The sequence below is a fragment of the Benincasa hispida genome, chromosome 2 (assembly GCF_027475165.1).
Source record: "Benincasa hispida cultivar pf3 chromosome 2, pf3_genome.v1.1, whole genome shotgun sequence".
Lineage (NCBI taxonomy): Eukaryota > Viridiplantae > Streptophyta > Magnoliopsida > Cucurbitales > Cucurbitaceae > Benincasa > Benincasa hispida.
The window spans coordinates 5,276,236-5,298,051 of NC_143479.1; the positions used below are offsets into that span (position 1 = coordinate 5,276,236).

General features: G+C 34.1%; 1 protein-coding gene across 4 annotated transcripts; it reads left to right on the forward strand.

The window, feature by feature from the left end:
- Nucleotides 1-3,855: 3,855 nt before the first annotated feature.
- On the forward strand, nucleotides 3,856-15,321 carry GALAK (galacturonic acid kinase). Of its 4 annotated transcripts, none has more exons than XM_039023701.2 (14): nucleotides 3,856-4,233; nucleotides 4,624-4,737; nucleotides 4,954-5,025; nucleotides 6,329-6,372; nucleotides 7,117-7,270; nucleotides 7,904-7,969; nucleotides 9,666-9,745; nucleotides 10,584-10,683; nucleotides 11,925-12,100; nucleotides 12,979-13,019; nucleotides 13,132-13,160; nucleotides 13,477-13,546; nucleotides 13,677-13,766; nucleotides 14,791-15,321. In XM_039023701.2, the coding sequence occupies exons 1-14, from the start codon at nucleotides 4,201-4,203 to the stop codon at nucleotides 15,045-15,047; spliced, it is 1,326 nt and encodes a 441-aa protein (XP_038879629.1). In that variant the 5' UTR covers nucleotides 3,856-4,200; the 3' UTR covers nucleotides 15,048-15,321. The 4 variants fall into 4 exon arrangements, 3 of the variants coding, with proteins under 3 accessions (XP_038879629.1, XP_090167444.1, XP_038879630.1); XR_016527943.1 differs by having other exon boundaries at nucleotides 3,898-4,233; nucleotides 12,939-13,019; XM_090311318.1 differs by lacking the exons at nucleotides 13,677-13,766; nucleotides 14,791-15,321 and having other exon boundaries at nucleotides 13,477-13,560.
- The last annotated feature ends 6,495 nt before the right edge of the window (nucleotides 15,322-21,816 follow it).

Sequence of the window (21,816 nt, forward strand, 5' to 3'; positions counted from 1 at the left end):
TAATGCACATTCAATTTAGATATAATTAAAATGCTAAATTCTCAAATTTTTATAGATTAAAATTCAACCATTAGAATATTCTATCTTAAATATTACAACATCTAAGGAATTAAAACAATAAAGTCTTAAACTTAAATAATTAAAATCTCCATAATTATCCTAACAAAGTCTACAATATTAATATTAATATATATATATATATTATAAATTTATAATTTATATACAAAAGTAAGGGCGGGGCGGGGACACGGGGCGGGGTCAGGGTTAGGGTTGGAAATATATTCCCCAGCCCCGGCCCCGAATTACAAACGGGGGGAAAAAAATTCCCCACTCCTTCCCCCATTCTCTGTGTATTCGGGGATTCCCCACCCCATAGGTTTTTCAGACATCTCTAGTCATAAACAGAATATTTAGCATGACACAACGAAATTTTGGGTTTCTTGCAATGGGCTTCCTTCTTCAAAATATTTTATGTAATATCATAACATATTAGACTATTCATGAAAAAAATGGTGGATTTAAGTCATTCTTGTAATTTGACCTATTTAATTAGGCTATTAGTGTAGAAAACCTTATGATTTATTAACTCCTTATATTGTGTGGCCCACAACTTCACAACTATCTATACTTTACAACTTCACTCATTGCTTACTTTTGATAAATCTTAAATTTCGTCATTCGATTTCTTTTACAATATAGAGGTAGAGGAATTAAACCTTAAACTTCGAGGTTGAGAGTACAAGCACTTGTAAATTGAGCTATGCTCATTTTGGCTAAGAAATAACCCTAACTTTTTTCATACAAAGTTAATTTTTATTTGGATTTGTTAAATAATTTTAATAATTTTGGTGTAAGAAATAAGACAAATGTGAATATATTTACAAATTTTATAAAGAAAATGCTAATAAAATTTTATTTAAGAAAATAAAAAAAATCAACAATAAATTAATGGGTATTAAAGGTGTATTTAGTTTGACTTTTCAAGATTTTTATTTAAACAGAGTCTTTGACAACCTTTCAAAATAGCTTTTGAAAAATGAGTTTATATAATAAGTTGGTTCGAGAAAAACACTTTAAATAAGAAAATGTTCTTTTTAGTCATTTAGGGGTAACCTCTTCCTAATTTATCTAATACATAAATTACCTAAATACATTCTCTAGTTCTCTAACTCACTTCCACTATGGTTGATGCCAGCTACCACCACCCTCCGCTGGCCACCTTTGAAAACCACCCTTGGCAACCTATTCCTACACGTCTTCTGGCAACCATATTCGGTGACCACCACGACCCTCTTCGATAGTAAACTCTAGCAACAATTGTTATATAGATAGTAATATCACCAAAATTTTTTTAAAAAAAATAGAACATGATTTGATGCATATATGTTTATTTGAATGTAAATATGGTACTTTTGTCATAATGCTTTTGCAAAGATCCACTTTCGCTCAGAGGTACTCTTGTATAAGAGTTTCTTCAGTTTTACCAAAGAGAATTTGAGCCCAACGAATTCACATTATCTCCTTAAGACAATTTGACTCATTCTAGTGCCTAATTTTATGAGTAAATGTCTCCCAGGATATAACATATTACTTTTCTTATGGAAGCAACACCTCATCCACAAGATCCAATGAACTATGCTTTTTGGAAATAAAATGAACTTAAAAAACTTGATAAACCAAGAGTAAATTTCATGGTAGAAAAATTATTATTAAAAAAGTTCTTAAATACAATTTGAAGAAGAGACATATTTATAGACTATTCGTGGCCATTTGAATAGTCGTATCTCCTCTTCAAGTTGGTTATTTTCGAAAGGACATATTCCTTCATGAAACAATGTAACTCTACACGAATGGTCACATATCATTTATTCCAACAACAACTACCTCTGCTACCTAACTCTAGCGATCAACTGCAATGTTTATCTCTAACAACCAACTTCAAAACCAGCTAACTCTAATGACCAAAGAGGCAGACATAAAAGGGGGAAAAGCTCTCCGCTGTTGCTTTAGAATCTTTATCTTGTCATGTCTACTTAGAGTTCATGCTACTCACCCTGAACAAATAGGAGGCACGTATACAGAGCAGAGCGAATGTGATTTATTGTCTCAATAGAACCGCACTAAAATCAGTAGAGACGTTGGAATCAAATAAATAGAGGGTCCAGGGGTTTTCATTCCCTCTTAAGTAGATAGGCTTGAATGCCAGCTACAAACAACTTCTAAGGAAGTCCTACATTCCCCTTTGAAAGAAGTTAAAAAGGAAAAAGTGATGGTGAATGAAGGACATATTTAGCCTATTAGTTTCAACAATGCCTTGGTGGTGAAACGATAGACACGTGAGACTCAGGGGAAGGCCTGCTATCTAGACTGCATTTCTAAGAGTTTTATAAAACGTTCTTGATGAAAAAAAAATGTAATTTAACATTAATATAATTACTTTCAGTATATAGCAAACTAGACAAACTTGTATATAAAAATACACTTGAAAAGTGTAACCGAGTGTTTTTATTTTAAACCATTTTTATTTTAAGTGTTTAAATTGAAAGTATGAAGATTGAAATTAATAAAACACAATTGAACTCAAAGCCTCGAACTCCAATAACCAATCTCATATTAGTGTTTTTTAAGTACTATTGGGTAGATGATTTGAACCACAAATCTCGTGATTACTAACATGATTTGAGTTGTGCTCGCTTTGACTATCATATTAGGGAATGTTTGGATTGACTAGAGAAAAAATAGTTTTTTTTTTAATAGTCGTAAATTATTTTTCAAAAAGAGTCGTTTTTATTTATAGTACTCAGTTGATCAAAATAGCTTAATCTGCAAAATATTTTCCCCTCATCTATTACCGAAATTCTATATTTTTCATGGCCTGCTGGTCTTTTTCCTGTAGAGATGATTGATTCTTTTCTTGAATATCTTATCAAAGCTAGCATATTTATATTGTGGTCTTGTTCATTTTTAGGGTAGCCTTTTTATTAGAAAAGTTTGTGCATTAAAAGTTTTGAGCTTAGAATATGTCTAGGCCTCAACCTTCATGTATTGTATTTAGGAGAGCCTAAATACATTGAAGGTGAGGGAATCTCACACTTACAGGAGCCTAAATATGTTGTATTAAGGGGATCTCATATAAAGCTTGGAGAAACATTAATGTGGAAGTGAGGGGAGCTCAAACTTAGGAAGAGCCTAAGTTGAAATTGAGGAGGAACCTATACACGAGTCACTGAAGAGGGAGTCTATCAATTAAGTATTTTTCATTGTAATTGCTAAACTTTTTATATAGTGAAGTTTATTTCCACTAGGCACATAGCCCATAGACTAAGTAATATTGCTCCAAATTGAGTTACTAATTTTTGTGTCTTTATATTTCTATTTGTTTCCGTATTGCTCACTTGTCATACATATTGCCTGTGGCATATTGCTTGACATTTGTGCTACATGTTAGATCCATTTAAATTTTTTCAAAAGTTGTTTTGAGTAGTTGCAAACACTTCAATTTTTTTTCAAAATAACTTATTTTAAAAATTAAATACTTGAAAATCAAACCATTAGAGGGCATTTGGTCCACTGAGTAGAGTTAATAAATTTGGAGGTTAATGTGTTAGAGTTAGTAAGTTGCATTTGGGTGCAGAGTTGTAAAGTTGAGTTCATTGATAATTGTAAAAAATAGATTAAAAAAAGTAAGATGGAGTTATTTGTTAAACGTGAAAAATAGAGATAGAAAAAAAATGCAATTTCTAACTTCCTTGATAAATATGAAAAATCTAAATTCAACGGTGTTTACTATTAAAATTGGGTTGGTCCCCAACCCAAACGCCCCTATTTTACTAGATTTACCATCACCAATATGGTATTTTAATCCGATAAAACAATCCTCCCTCTTCCTAAATACACGCAAGAAAGGATTCGTACATAGGAATAGAGTTAAAAGGACGAGCAGAATTTTACGAACCGAATCAAACCGATAGGATGGATAATACAATCAAACCTTCGCCTATGTTTAGGCTATGGAGAATGCGATAGTAAATTCACGAGACAAGACGTTTAACCCGATTCTGTCGCCAACTCCATTATTATTCCTCTAGATTTCGTCACCTCTACTCTTCATTGATCATTCTTCTCTGAGAAACCTTAGAAATTTCTGCATTGGCTGGCCTACACACCGAATCGCGTCGGCAATTGTTTGCATTACAGAGCATGGGGAAGCCGTCTTGGCCTTCGGAGGACGAGGTAATTCTTCAAACTTGCCTTCAATTTGCAATGCGGTTCCATGTTGTTTCTGGTTTTTTTTAATCTCTTTCGCATTGTTCTTGTGTGGATTTCACTGGTTTCTGGATTGCTTGTGGTTTTGGCTGTCTTCTAATTTGCTTGGGATGACACTGATGTTTTACGCGTTCTGTTAAATCATTTCTAGCTGAAAAATTTGAGTTGATATACTGTACGTGTTTTCTGATTTTGATTCACTTAGTACATTACGTATTGGATCCGTCGTCAATGTTTAGTTCAATGTTAGTATGGGGATCGAATGGGAGATTGTTCCTGACATAAATGTTACACTCTTGTGATTTTATATTGGATCTCTTCTCGCTCATTTGTAATTGACCTGATTGTTTGTTTTAGCTAAATGGAATCAAGACGATTGTTTCGGAAATGTCCAAGAGAAGCAAGGAGGATGTTCGCATAGTTGTCTCTCCATATCGCATTTGTCCACTGGGAGCTCATATTGATCATCAGGTTAGTCCGACATGATGATTCTTAAAGTTTGCACCCTGCGTCTCATTGAAGTTCATATTGGTGCTATTATGTCAGGAACTGGAAGAGTAACGGCATTTTGCCTGGTTTCCATTTTTTTAAGCTTTATATTAGTAAATAATGGAGTTGATTTCAGTTTCTGGAATTTATTTCCAAGATGACATTGAAGTTCTTTTGAACTCTTCTATTGGTTGCTAGGGTGGGAACGTTTCAGCAATGGCCATAAATAAGGGAGTGCTTTTAGGATTTGTTCCTTCTGGCGATGCTCAGGTAATGATTGTGCAATTATAAACTTTTCTGGTGCCTATTTGAGTTACATACTCCTGAATCTCAAATGAGAGACTAGTAGCACCTCCGTAAAGAATGTAGCATTATTATAGGATTTCCGTTGCCTCACAATCAGCTACTCACATATGGATTTAAAAATATGTGTTATATTTGACTTATATTAAGTTTATGATGAAATCAAAATATTTTGGTTTATATCTGGCTATCTGGATATGGTTGCAATGCCTAGATGTAGTCATAGGGCATTAACCGAGCTTTGTAAGGAAAAAGTGTGGAATTCTGAACTTTGATAATAAAACCTGCAAAAGTAATTGAAAGATTAGATCCATCGACTGTTATGTTTTGCATGGAAGGTGATGACAGACCTACTGACTATGTATCTTGAAAGAAACTGTTCTTCACTCAATTTCCAAGGAGACTTTTACTGTGTTGAGGACTCATTGTTAGACTTGATAGTGGGTGAGAGCACGTTATTGATGTTTTATAGTGGCAATGTTAAGATTGCCTGGAATGCCTTCTGCTTTTGAGTTGCTGTAAATAGAGTATAACGTTTCAGCTATTTCAAATCCTGCATTAATTACTTCCTACCTCAAGTCAATTTAAAATCAACTTTTAGTTAATCTGATCATGCCATCTGCCTGATCAGTATTCATGGTAAGTACTAGAAGATATTTCCTTAGATTTTAGAACTCAGCTCCTTTACTTAGTACCAAAGTGTAAAAGTGTACTACTCTAGTGTGTGCACGCGGGAGGGCCATCATTCAGGGAAAACAAGAGTATGAAGAAAGTTAATCAGAGTATACGAAACTTGAGATGTTAGCAGGTCTAAATTATAAAAGATATCAATAACATTAGATGTGTTTCCCATTTCAAAAGACCTAAATGTTTGAATCAATGATATATCGACTCTATGGACCAGTATGAACTGATATTACAATTGTAAGTTCTTTTTATTTTATGACATTTATGCACATATATATATGAATGTGTGCATGTATTTATATTCACATACATTTGTGTGTATATATAAACAAGTAAAACAACCTGCGACACCTGTTACTTTTGTTTTAAATTGATGTTTAAGATCGTGGTTGTTATGTACATTGTTAGCATTTTAATTTCTTGGACTTTCAACTTCAGCTCTTAAACGTTCTCTGAGATATGAATCTCTACCTTATATTTCTTCACGAATGATCGAATATGCATGAACAACATATTTTATCTTGAAACCCAAGTTTTCGTACGATTTAGATTAGATGTAAACTAATGTTTGGAGCCATTGTAGGTTGTACTCCGTTCAGCTCAGTTCAAAGGAGATGTTAATTTCAGGTGTAGTACACTCTCTAATTTGTTTTTTTTTATAACATATCTTATAACTCTTGTGGAAGTATGCATCAATTACAACCCTGGCAATACTCTTATTATTAATAAGTCAAAACTGCAGGCTTTTCTGTTCTGAATTCATGTAAATGTGTCATCACATTGCCTATAGGCTGAGATGAAATTATCCTACACCATGCAATATCTAATGAAACATTCTAATGCTGCTGTGATCGTGAATTGTCTGTGGAACAGCCCAAAACTGCCAATTCTTGTTTACTAGAAATAACTTAATCACTAACTTAATGAGGCTGTCTCCAACCAGTTCATTACCTCTCTCTGCTTCCAGTCATTCTCAAAGAAACTTTCTACTTTAGTTTGTCCGACTCTTTCTAACTTTTTCTGCTTAGATGGACGATTTCTTGTCTTTGGATCTTATTGCTTGCTTTTATTATAACACTATATATCTTTGAGTACAAAGGGGACTTGAATTATATGTCTAAGGTTTCACCTTTTGAATTCCTTTCCTTTTTGAATCTATAATTGTTTCTTATTTTGTACTTTCCCCAAAACTTTGTGAGAAAGAAAAATCATCATGCTTGCTTTAAATATGTAAGATGTGGTAGGACTTAATTGTCTGTGTTTGGATTTCATGTTGGTATTAGCCTACTTTTCACAGAGGTCTGCAAATGCATAGTTTTCTTGCACACTGCTACAATAAACATTCATTGAGTTATATTGTGGAAACTGCAGAGTTGATGAAAACCAGTATCCAAACCATTTTATTAACAAGAAGGAAGGGACTAATGCAAATGGTCATGCTAAGTTGAAAGATGACAATAACTGGGGAAGGTATGCTAGAGGAGCAGTATATGCACTACAACAAAAAGAACATTGCCTTTCTCAGGTAAGAGACTTTTCTTTGTTTTGGAGTTTATAACTAGATTTTGAACAACCCAGTTAAGAAGTCAGTGCCAAATAGTATATTACATTGCACGATGTATAGTGTTGCCTTTATTGAATGATTAGTCTATTTTAGACCAATTAGCTGCCAAAGTAGTTCTAACTTTATAACTTGGAGACGTGGAGTCCTTACCTAATATTTTGGCTGTAAGCATCAACTGGAATTTATAATGTCTAGGGTTATAGAATTATCAAAATACATTGTATCACTTTACCTTTATGTAATTGTTTTAGACTAGTATCATATACAATGCTTTGCTTATCTTATCCTACATTCAGTTTTCCACTTACTTAAGTAGGATGTACCAAGCTGCAAAGGACTGTCCAGCTACAATAAAGTCCTTTTTTGTTGCCTTGAAATCCTCAATCTCTCAATCATTTGTTGGGATATAGGTTAGTTACATTGGATTGTTAATATAACTGTCTTGTTTGTTGGAATCTCGACTATGGGTGGAGAGTTTGTAAGCATTTGGTTGGAGTGTGTATTAAAAATAAAAAGTTTAGAATTTATTTTTCTTTGAGGTGGATTACGGAGGTAGCTAAAATATGTCTCAGATCTTTTCTTGCAATGTTGCAGGGTATAATAGGATATATCTCTGGTTCTGATGATCTTGACAGCTCAGGCCTTAGCTCTTCCGCAGCTGTAAGTGTGTATATATATATGTATATATATTTGCATTTACTTTGTGTCTCCTTTTGCATTCTGACAGCTGTAAAGTTGGTCGATGGTTAATAGGTTTAAATCACTTCATAGAATTTATTTAAGTACCAAGACCCAAGTGAACCGTTCTTCCCTGACAAATTAGATTGGTACATGATTTAGCCAAAACGAAAGAAGGCTATTGTTCTTTGGGCCATTTTTGGGGGCTTCTCTCTATATTTGAATTTTTTATTCTACACAATTAAGGCTGTGGTGTGGATATATGTTTTGCTCCCCAGTGAATGTCTCCCAAACTCACAACTTTGTTAATGAATACGTACACATATTATTATAGGGCAAACTACACTTTTGGTCCGTCATTTATGGAGTTGGTGTTTATTTGGTTCTTGGAATTACAAAAGCAATACTTTAGTATCTGTCTCTGAGGTTTGGATAATGGCTCGAGTAGACTAACAGTGTGGCTAAGTGTAACTTTCAGATTTGGTAAAATTTAATTATCTAATATTATTTTTAATGACTGGACTTCTTCTCTCTTCCTTCCTCTCCCTTTCTTTAACAATCTTGCTATTGTTGTCGTGTCGCCCATCTCCAACCATCATTGCCATCCCTGTTAGAGCTCGAATATGGTTGTTACTAGAGTTTTCCAGAAGGAAGGAGAATAGATTTGGAGTGACTAGATCAGGGTTCAAGTAGGGGTGACGACAATGATAGCTGGTTGGAGAGAGGCATTGTGATAAATGATAGTAGTTACGAGATTGTCGGAGAAGGGGAGAGGAGGGAAGAGAGAGGATGCCCACCTTATAAAAAAACAGCAAATTGTTAAATTTTGCCAAATCAACAAGTTACAATCAACAATCAAACTATCACATCATTTTATCGTTCGCCAAGTAATGGATAAAGAAGCTTGTGACCATTTAGAATCCTTTATCAAACCCCAAGTACCAAAAGTGATGCTTTTGAAACCTCAAGGGTACTAAATAGACACCTACTCTAGAACCATAAATATATTTTCCACTATATATACTATACTAGTAAGCTTGGGTTATGGGTGAGAATTTTTAAATGGTCTTATTTCATATATATAAATTGATATACATTTAGAAAATCATTCTCACTTTGAACTAGGAAATAAGTTTTATAATTAAATGTATGTGAACCATATTTTCGGTACAAGAGATTTTCAGGTGATTGCAATAATGTACATAGTTACCGACAACCCCCAATTGGAGTTCACAAAAGACTATAATGTGATTAAAAATTTAAGAGTGATGAACTCAAGTCTCAAAGGAGTTTGGTAGCATGCAAATCTGCACCTCCTGAAGTCTGTGATATTAGTCTTCAATGGAAGAATTGAATATCATGTTCACAAAAGACTATAATGCCATTAAAAATTTAAGAGTGATAGACTCAAGTCTCAAAGGGTTTGGTAGCATGAAAATCCACACCTTCTGAAGTCTGTGTTATTAGTCTCCAATGGAAGAATTGAATATCATGTTCTATAAGGCAGGCTGTAATGTAGCTACATATTAGATTGAAGTGTAAAAATAAAGTACATAGCGGGATGTTTTTTCCCCATTTATTCTTGGAGTTTTGCATTGCTAATTTTGAAGTTAATACGGTTATATGAGAGGCCTCAGTTTCAATAACTAAGTTTTAATCTGTAGTTTATGGTTGACAGGTTGGATTGGCTTACTTGTTAGCGCTGGAAAATGCTAATAATTTAACAATATCTCCCTCAGAAAATATTGAATATGATAGGTGGGTAGTTTGATTTCTTGATTATATTTCTGCTGCATATAGTCAACTGGTCTCTCTGAGATTTCAATGCTGCTAGTGTATCTGTTCAAATTACCATGGTAACAAAAATTAGTTTGAACCTGCTTTAGTAAGAGTGGAGCTCGAAGCAGTTGTATTATTTCAACATCTCCTTCCTGTGGCTGCTCTGTCATGTACTCTTCCATTCAGTTAACTTCAAATTCGTTGACACAGAAAATTTTGAACTTAAACTCAACTTTTTTTTTCAAGTGCATGCTTTGTTTTGAAATCACATTTGTTGGGGCTGCAACAGGCACAATTGCCTATGCACCACCATATAGTCTGCCAATTGACAATCAAGTAATCTCATAAACTTTTGGTGAGAAAATTGATGAACAATTAATGTCCAGACATCTGATATGAGGCATTTTCTGGAGACTGATAGATGCATGGAGTGATATTATTTGGGTTAGTTTGGTATTGCTTTAGATACAATCAGCTGCATTAGAAATTGGTCAAACCATTTATCAGTGATGTAGTTTGTTAGAAAAGGTAATTGTTGATATGATTTTTTTGCTAACTTAAGAGAATATTATTCAATAAAGAATTTAATAAAAAGAGATTCACTATTAAAAGATTTACAAATCAGCCCTTGAGTTGCTTGCTTCTCAAATTTACTATTAAATGAAGAATGCTTCTTTACAAATCAATATGAGATGGTTAAAATAATTATTTGCCTTTAAGAAATTCAAAAGCATTACCACATGCACAGCTAAAGTGTATGCATGCTCTATGTAATTATATTCACATGCTTTTATGTCGTTTTCCCTTTGTAATGTAGACTAATTGAAAATGGATACTTGGGTCTGAGAAATGGCATACTTGACCAATCAGCAATATTACTTTCAAGCTATGGTTGTCTATTGCACATGAACTGCAAGGTAGTGAATTATTCACACACTCGAATTTTAACAAATATCTTATGATGAAGTACAGAAGAATTTTATTTCATCTACCATTTTATCATTTTGAATCTTTTCCAAGCTTTTAACTGCGTGTTATACTTCGTTTATTATTTTGTTTGTTTTTATGCTAGTTTATTCTATAAATGATAAGACTTATACGGTTATACTAATAATCACACTGTATTTTAAAATGTTAATAAGGATCCTTTTGTGTTCACAATATTGGTTAGGATTAGGAGAGAGTTTCTGTATTTAGTTTTTCAAACTAACTTTTTTGAGTTAAGTAATACGTTAACGTTGTTCACTCTTTTTTCTTCATTTTTTTGTTGTTGTTGTAAGTGTGTGTACCTGTATAATATTTGGATTTCATTATAATGTTTCTTCATATTTAAATTTTATATTAGCCATAGTTCAGCTTTCCAATCCTTTTTCCTTTCCGTTTGATATATCATGTTTTCTAGTTGGTTGAACAAGAATACTATTAAAGTCAAGTTTATCCATCGAGTTCATAAAAATACCCTGAATATTGTTTAAAGGATATTTAAGTAAAATTAGGTATAACTATTGCTTAACCTAATCGGGGAGAAAATAAAGTAGAACAATATGTGTGTAAAATATAGACTATCTATACTTAGCAAGTGTCGTTTTCAGTGAGCTTATAAGCTTATGGGGAGTACTTTTCATGTTATTCCATTTTGTTTACTTTTCATATGTATCTAAAGGAAAAAAGCTTGTATCATATATATTAAAAAAATGGTAACATTATGGGGTGCACAATCGAAGTTAATGTAAGTGTTGACATTTAGGTTTCTTCTGTAGAAACATACCGCTAAACAAAGGAGCAAGTATATTTGGGTTACAGGCTTACAGCTTATAATTTAGCTTTCAGGGATATTGTTGTCTTCTTTTGGGTAGCTTTCTTTCCTATCTACATCTAATCAGCCTTTACTCTTTTCAACGTCGACTATTCTTTGCTATCAAACATGCAGAATTTATAGTACTCGGGCCTAATACATGTTTCTCCAGTAACTTCCAATTATTTTCTAATAATGGCAGCTTGTCATATTTTTCAGAAGCAAACCTTTTATCCTTTGAAAATGTACTGGCTTTGAGTGTTTGAATGTCTCTCTAGTTCTTCCAAAATTTCGGCTTGTCACTTGTTTTATCCTTTAATCGTGACCATAACGTGTTTTATGATTCTTATTTGACATGTGAAGACTAAAGATTTCAAGCTTATACGCCCACTGGATATGGAAAGCAGTCTAAAATCTGAGACGCAGAAGGAATACCAAATTTTATTAGCATTTTCAGGATTGAAGCAGGCTTTGACAAATAACCCTGGATATAATCACCGCGTTGCAGAGTGTCAAGAGGCTGCAAAAATTCTTCTGAAGTAATATTTACACCCTTCATGCTGACTGGACCTCCTTATTTGATTGGGTTTTAGTAATACTGATTTCTTCATATCTGAACATCTTCCTTCTGTGCTTTAAAACCATTCCACGTTTGAGGTCTTAAGTTTAATTAGAGTTTGAAATTATGAATTTGAGCTTGTAATGCTTGAAGTTGGGATGGAGTGCAATCACAGAAAATATCTTTTTGAGTTTCTATTTTAAATGTCTGGAAACTTTCAATTATATAAAAAGAGAGACCTTTAGAATGATGGAGGAAATTAAATTGGAACATATAGAATGGACTGCCTGCATTATTTTAAGCCATTCTCTTTGACCGAGTAAAAAAGGATAGCTTGACGCGGGGTTGGTGTTGTAATGCCAGTGTAGTTTGAGAATCAGATTATCTAGTACAAGGTTGCAGCAGAAAAACTGATCTGAAGATGAGTCTGGCGAGAACATTGGAATAGGAAATAGGAAGAGGAATATAAATTTGAAAGGGAATCTTATACCTACAAGGAGAAGCTAAGACCAAGGGAAGTAAAGGCTCGGTTTTGGAGTAACACTCGTGAATTCATTACCTTGGATGATAGATAACCGCTAGACATGTATAAACAGGTCTATGTCTGACAAAGACAAGAATCTGAGATCTAAACATATTATGGGTTTCTTTTTTCTCCTTTTCTTGAGAATATTGCTTGTCATATAGGGTGGGGGCATTCAAACATAGAACCTCTTAGAAGAAGCAAGGATGCCTTAACTACTAAGCTATGTTTATGTTGGCTTTTCTCTCTTTTTGCATGTTAAATGAGCATTATATGAAATCTGTTGCTTTTTAAGGGACAAACTGGATTTATTACGCATCCTTTTCATTCTATAGTGCATCTGGCAATTCTCATGTGGAGCCACTCCTTTGTAATGGTTAGTATTTCTGCAGGCCCTGTGAAGTTTGCTTTTTTGTTTTGGTTACTTTTTAATCCTCGTTTGATGACTTTGATTCTTATTCCTTTTCTGAATGTTGTCTTCTTATCAGTTGAACAGGAAACTTATGAAGCTCATAAGGTAATGCCATTTAACATTAATGCAAGCGATAATCAGTCTTGTCATCTTCCTTCTACAACGGAAATTTCTGCATTGGTGAATGTTTGTGTGATAAGGAAAAAAAATATTTTAGTCAAATAGTAAACTTCAAAGTTAAAGCTTCGGGTATTGAATCAAGTTTTCATGTATATTCCAATTTCCAACAATTCAATCAACTCCACCGAACATCCTTGTTTGTAATGAAGTCAAGCAATATTAGCAAAACTGTCAAACAATTTGAGACTTTATTTTTGTAACTCTTTCTTGAATTTCACTTCATTTGGATTTTCCTGGACAGTCCCAGCTGGAAACAAACTTGGCAAAAAGAGCAGAACATTATTTCTCAGAAAACACGCGGGTTTTACAAGGTACTCTTTCTTAGACGTTATTGTTTGCAGAATCGTTCTTTTCATTTATTCAAGTAGCAGCTTCTTTTTTTCCCTCAGTTGTAGTCATGTCGAGGACTTGAAATGAATTATAATATAATGGTCATTTTAGGACTCGAAGCTTGGGCTTCAGGGAGGTTGGAAGACTTTGGAAAACTCATTGCGGCTTCTGGGCGAAGTTCAATTGTAAACTACGAATGTGGTATGTCTCAACTTTCTTATGTCAATTACCTTACTTGGGCATGCTATTCTGCCTCTTTTTTCCTGCTCTCCTGGGTGGGCTATCTTAAAATTATAATTGGAAAAGTAACAAAAGGCGTACTATTATATCATTCTGTCACAGCTATTTCTATTTATGCGTGAAACTTCTAATTAGTACGTCTAATTATATCATTCTGTCAAAGCTCTCCTGGGTGGACTATCTTAAAATTATAATTGGAAAAGCAATAAAAGACGTTCTAACTGCATGTTGTATCGAATGGTCACCTTATTTTATTTACATACGTAATGAAACAACTCCATGACATTTCACTAACTACGTTATTTTGTCTAACTGCTAATATCTTCATATTGCCGATATAGTACTGGATTAAGCAATTAATATGCCTCTCTCTCTTTTTTTTAGTCAACAAATATTTATTATTTCTCTTTATCCATTGCATCAGGAGCATCCATCCCACTTATGGTTCCAGCTCATTGGGTTGGATAAGGGCATGTTTCATATATAAGTTGGATTCTGTTTTATGTTTTCATGTTCATGCAATTGAATCAAATTGACCCCACGAATATCAGTTTGGCATATTTTGAAAACTGCTTTTTGAATTCTGTGATTCACTGAAAGAAAATTTCAAAAACATCTTTTTATGGTTTAAAAATATACTAGCAAATACATTTGAAAGCTTTTTTAAATTGTGATCCACTTTTTAATCTACTCCCAAACACATTAAAAAAAATACTAGAAACATGAAATACAACTTTGTTTTTTATTGGATCCTATGTTTTCAAATTTCTATTCTTAGATCACCAACTAAATGCACCTTAAATCTCAGATTTTTTTATTTTATTGGATTTTGAATAGGAACACTAAATGATAGTGATTTCAAATTATTTGTTTGAATGGCACAACATTTGCATGGGACTGTTGCTAGAATACGTGATGGATTTGTTTTGAACTGAAAAATTATATCAGTAACAACATTGTGAAACCATATATGATTTCCTTGCAGGTGCAGAACCACTTGTTCAACTATACGAGATCCTCTTGAGAGCTCCTGGAGTATGTGGAGCGCGGTTCAGTGGTGCTGGCTTTAGAGGTTGTTGTCTCGCTTTCGTAGATGCCAACTATGCTGCTGAAGCTGTAGATTTTGTGTGGACAGAGTATACGAAGGTGCAGCCAGAGTTAGCAGCACAGATGAACCCAGAGACAGCCGTGTTGATTTGTGAACCGGGTGACTGCGCTCATATCATATGTGGTACCTCCTAAGGACCATTTCTCCAGTATTAATTGATTTCATTCTTCCTGTAATATTATATATTGCATTCTGGTCATTTCTGTATCTTTGTCGCTCTATATTGATTCATTGACATTTCACATTCAAGAAAGGTGCATCTTGTAAATACTCTTCTTTTTTAACATTGTACTTGTACATGTTATATTCTTCTACTAAAACAAGTGCATGCTTTAAAATGCCATTTATTATAGATGTAAGAGTAATGTAATGGATGTTATATGAATCAATAGTACACTATTTCGAAGATATCTAGATTTGGATGATCTGCTCCATGTCGATCAATGTCAAATGCAGATTAAACATATGTTTGAGAATAATTTTGAAATTATTAAAATCACTTTTGTTCAATTTAAAATTACTCAAAAACACACAATTACTTACAATTAATTAAATATTTAATTTTTTATTTTTAAACTCATTTTTCATAATATTATAATTGATTTTGAATGATTAAAGGTATTTAATGATTAATTTTAAAAATGATAAGTGATTTTAACCATTTTAAAATTAACTCAAGTGATGTAAAATTGATATATCTCATTCCTACCTAACCATAATAAAAGGTGGCAATTAGAGAGAATCAGTTTTTAACTGTTTTGTCCATTACCAAATTTTAAGTTTTTGGAGGGTAATTACAATGGGTATATAACAATATTCTAAAAAATTGCAAATATATCAATTTCAAACCAATCTATCTATATATCTATATATTCTTTGTTTCTTGTCATCTGAAAATTTAAAATAAAAATGTAAATGTTTTATTTGAAAACGAGTTTTCAAGAGAAACAGGTAACAATTTTTTTTTTGTTTAAATTTCTGCACGATTTCTGATAAAAAAAATTTCTACCCAAATTTAAAATATTGTGTTGTTTATATATTTCTTTTGAGTAATCACCCACCACTGAGATAGTAATTCATAGTTTATCTACTAAACTATTGTCAATCTGACAATAGTACCTTGTTGTACTAGTAAAAGCTAAATGAAAAAAAAAAAAAAAAAGGTTCTGTTTTGAAAATTTTTTATGCGACATTTTTACACGGTCAATTTTAAGTGCACAAATTAATTACGATAAGTAATGCTATTTTTCTTCTAATTAAAGAAAGATGCTTTTTTCTTCTCTTATAAAGATTCTCTTTTCTTAGGAAAGTAGAGTTAAAAGTGAATGGTTGAGAGTGATATGAAATCATAAAAGCACTTTTGTCATTTTTGAAATCACTTAAACATGTTTTTATGATTTAAAAGTGGAAACTTAAATATAAAATTAATTTTAAGTAATTAAAAACATGTTTTTGGAGTGACTTTGAATATGACAAAATAATTTTAACAATTTTAAATTCACTCCAAACTCCCTTTACTCTTTTCCCCCTCGATGTTTTTCAATAAATCTTCTCAACCATGAATAATTATTAGAGACACATAACTAATTGTTGGGGATTGATTTAAAAAATTTGTATACCCCCTAGTAATTATTTTAATTATTCTATATTTAATCCCACCAAATTTTCAGTTACATTGTAGCTACCTTCTTGGATGATTTTTTTTTTGGGCTAATCAATGTAGAGAATTCTCATTTAGAACACAACATAAGATATTCTCTTTTCAAGACTAGATTCATTTAATCTTAGTTTGATTCCTAAATAACATTCAAATTATATATCTTTGCTCTTAAATACATTTTTTTGGGTGAAGATTCAAATATTTTACTTTTAACTAGAACAAATGTATAACACCTAAACTAGTTGAAAAATACTTCAGACCGTCAACAAAATATGGCGTGTTATGCCCTAGTTTATTGTTTTGTGTACTTTGTATTTAGTATGACTTTTATATTATACGCCTTACTAACCTTAGGTCAAGTGGGAGATTGTTGAGGTTGATGCCCTAAATCTCATAGGGTCCCATGGTTTGTAATTGTAATGTAAAAACATTTTATTTATGTAATAAAATATGTGATGTTTTATTTCAAAATTAGTAGCATTAACCACAAAGCAATAAACTAACATCCAAGGTCATCTTTGTAGCTTAAACATATATGTAGAGACATACGGTGGATCATGTTTAAGTGATAACCTAAAAGGTCTGTAGTAGATGGATAATGTTGGGTACCTTATCTTGGCGACATTACGAGTATGACCTACTTTGTAGAGGTTATAATTGTTGTAAAGTGCTACAAATAATCTGATCCTGATCATTCATGTGGAGATATGTGAGTGGGGATATTCTATACAAAGGAATTTGTATAAGACCGAACCACGAAATGTTTAGTTTCATTATATTATTTCGTTCATAATAGAGACTTTCATTTCACCAGAATGACCATAGGTAGCATGATCTGAATCCTGAGTGAGTTGTGAACTCCTGCCTATGAAGTGAAGGAAATCGGACATGAGGATTTTCATGAGCAGCGGAATGATCTTTCCAAATTTCAATCGTATAAGAACATTACAATTACAATCACAAATGGAAACATATGGTTATGCGTAAAATAGAAATTACAACATGCTATACAAAAGATCAAGGACAAGAATCAACACACTTTTGTAGACTCGTCTTCAAGTTCCTTGATCACAAATGCTCGATCACATCAACACAGCAACACACGAACGTCCAACACGACCGATACACTGCACGGACACCACGCTCTCGAACTAAGTGATCGCCAAGGTCACGAAAACCCTAAACACCGCGAACGGCCTTCAGAGAACCTCGACATTGTCGAGATGTGTATGACACCACCAAGAAGGTTACCTTGGTATTCTCGGTGTGAGAATCCAGAGGGTGAGCTCTGTTTTGACTTGGTTTGAGGTAGAAAACTGGAGGAACCACAATCGTGTAAATGTTTGAGCAAGTGGGAGATGGAACAATCTATTGTATAGGTTGATGCCTAATCGTTTAGGAAAAGCTATGCGATCGTTTAGGAAAAGCTATGCGATCGTCTATCAAAAGCTATGCAATCGTTTAGCTCATCGTTTAGTTGAGTGTCTATCGTGTACTAACACTCCACGATCGTTTAGCTAACTCCAAGCTGTCGCTTAGTAAATCTAATTTACTTGACAACTTCTCCGTGAGCAATTTCCAAGATTGAAAATCTCAAAACCACATTCTTTTTTCTTTTTTTACCTTACTAAAATTAGGAAAACATTTTTCCTTTTATCTCATGGTTACCATGAAACCACTAATAACCTCCCACTCAATTGGTTATTAGAGAAAAAGAGATAATTATCCAATAATTAATATTATTATAAATATAAATGATAACTAACTTACCATAATATATTTATAACCTATAGTTTTAATATTTCTCTCATGAAACATATAAACCATAGCTCTTTTTCTATTCCATGGCTCTTAATGTAAATCTCATTTACATTAATCCTCCACTTGATGTATCTCATACACCATACCGATCATATCATATATAATCGAATTACCTCTTGTCAATTTGAACATTTTAAATCAACACTAAGAACTGATCCTCAACTTGAATCCATTGAGCTACCAAGGGGACCTAATGGACCTATAGCTAGAAGCTCCAACGGTGCATGAATAATTGACTAAACTCTTTAGTCATGAGATCCACCATCCATTAACTGTCAGATACTCCACTAAAGACCGACAACTAAACTCTCTTTACTACAGATATATTATGTGTCCATCTTAACCAATCAACAGAGCGACAACCCTTCATAGATCGCTTGTAAGTACAGCTCGGCCAATAACCGTTACGCCCTTGTAGTTACATCTAACTCCTTAAGTACCACTTGTTGGGATTAATGCCCTAAAGTTTCATGTCTTGTAGTTTGTAAACAGTTTGTACGAACGCTTGTGTTGTATAATATATGATATTTTACTTCACATCTTGTATTTTGCTCAGTTGCATGTTTTATTTGTTTTACCACAAACCAATAAACTTAAAATCCCTGGTTATTTGTATGTAACTCAAGCATGTATGTGGTGACATACAAGTGGATCATGTCTTGAGTGATAACCAAAATGGTCTGTAGTATATGGATATAGGAGGGAAACCTTATCCTGGTAACGCTGCGGATACGACCCGCTTTGTGGGATGGTCACAAGTGTTGTGACTTGTCACAGATGGTCTGATCCTGATCATTCGTGTTGGGGACAAGCAAGCAGGGGAATCTTATACAAAGAGTTTGTATAAGACTTGACCACAAAGTGTTAACGTCTCGTTATATAACACCGTTCATGACAGAGACTTCACTTCACTAGGATGACCATAGGTCATGACCTCAATCCTGAGTGAGTTGGGAACTCCTGCCATTGAAGGCAGTCCTTTGGTTTGTATGGGTGCGAGTGGCCAGGTCGCCGATTCAAACCTACCATTTTGAGGATTTCTCTGATTTGGGAGCTGGGAACTCAGCTACACAAGATGAAATTCACTCCTTCCCTGAGGCAGGGGTAAGTAGATAGATAGCTGCCTTAAGGGCTGATTCCGGGGCTTAAATGATGTGGCACCATACACATTCTCTTAGTCCGAGAGGTGTTTACACATAGTTGGACTATGTTTTATTGTTCATTAGAGGAATTAGTGTGGTACTTAAGGAGTGAGATGTAACTACAGGGACAAAACAGTAATTTGGCCAGCTATACTTACGAGCATCTGTGAAGGGTCATCGTACTCATGATTGGTTATATCTGATGGACACATAAATATATCTGTGGTAAGAAGAGTTTAACTGTTGGTCTTTAGTGGAATGCCTGACAGTTAACGGATGGTGGATCTTGTGGCTAAAGAGTTTAGTCAGCTATTCACGGACCGTTGGAGCTTCGAGCCACAGGTCTATTAGGTCTCCTAGGTAGCTTGGATAAAGTTGAGAATCAGTGTTTGGGTTAATTTTAAATGTTAAAATTGGCAAGAGGAAGTTCGATTATATATGATATAATCGGACTGGTTAATTATATATGTTATAATTGGCCAAATGTATGAGATACATTATTTTGGAGGAAATTAGATATAAATATGATTTATATCAAGTGGAGGGAAATTACTATAGTAGATATGTGATATCAAACTATAGGGTAAAAATATAATATGATTATATTTATTAATTATTTAATTAGTTAATTATATGATAATTAACCTAAAATCTCTCTTGGACGTGCGTTAATGGGGAACAACGTCGGTTATTGTAACTGATGAATAAAAATGAAATTTTTTTCATTTTGAATGATTCAAAAACAGATCGAAAGGTTGGCATTGGTGTGAAAACGTAATCGATCGCTTAAACTCGAAAGCCTATACAATAGTCGTTCAACATGTAAATGATCGCATACCTCGCGCCTAAACGATCACCTACCTAGCGCCTAAATGATCGCACACTAAGTCCTAAACGATCGGTTAGCTTTCCTAAACGATGGCTTACTGTTTTCTAAACGATCGTTCAGTAAAATCTACACGATCATGTAGTTTCTTCTAAGCAATAAGCATCTTGCTATGTGATAGCTTCATATTCTCTCCCACTTGCTTATCGTTTACACGATCAGTTCTTCCTCCTACCTTTACCAAACTCACCAAAGACCACGCTTTGGGTTCTCACTCCGAGAATACCTAGGGCTCTTTTCCGGTGGTGTCGTCGCCATTGCGTTCGTGTGTTTGATGTTGTTCGTGTTGCTGTAGTCGACGCATCTACTAGACGTTGGTTGTTTGGGTAGAGGTCCTGCTGCGTTGAGTTCCATAGTTTGAAGAGCGTCTTCAACTGGTACGAGAACTCTCTCCCTTGTTATTTCTTATTCAAAGCATGCCATTAATTATTGTTTGTTTGCATAACTGTGCGTTTGAATGTATATGGTGTATTTCGGTCACGGTGAAATTGGAGCAATCTGAACGCGCTCATGGAACTCTTCATTAAGAGATCTTTCACCACTGATCCCTCTAATGAACATAAGTCATAGTCCTACTATGACTGAGTCCTCTCTTCCAAAGAGAAGCTGCGACCACTATGTTCAAGCCCCAAAATCAGCCCTTAAGGGAGCAATCTATCTACTTACCCCTGCTTCGGGGAAGGAGTGAATTTCATCTTGTGTAAGTGAGTTCCCAGCTCCCAGATCAGACAAGTCACCGAAAAGGTAGGCATGTTGAGTTGGCAATCTGACCACTCTCACCCATACTAATCAAAGGACTGCCCTCAGAGGTAGGAGTTCCCAAAACACTTAAGATTGAGGTCGTGTCACCTATGGTCATTTAGGTGAGATGTAAGTCTCTAGTATCAACAATGTTATACATAGAGTCTAGTCATCTTGTGGTCCGGTCTTATACAAAACTCTTTGTATAGGACACCCCCGCTTGCATGTCTCCACTTGAATGGTCAGGATCTACCATCTGTAGTAGTTTACAACACTTGCAAACCTCTACAAAGTGGGTCGTATCTGTAGTGTCACCAGGATCAGGTATCTGATGCATTATTTTATGCGGTGAAATAATGAAAGAAAATTGCAGTGATGGAAAATGCGTTGTGCAACAAGTTTTCTCAGCAGAACCCAAGTATAAATCCTACTGAGTTTCCTGGTAAGTCCAGGGTTGAACTCAGGAACTAAGGAAAACAATATGCGACAATAATTTTTAAGATGATTTTGCAGTAACCAATAAATAAAAGAGTTGTGGGGTTGTTGTTTACAATAATAAAAAAATGTATGCGGCAGAGTTAAGAAAATAGTTGATAATACGGGAGATGCGATGAATATGCAGGGAATGGGTTGAGAAGGGGTTCAGCTAACAC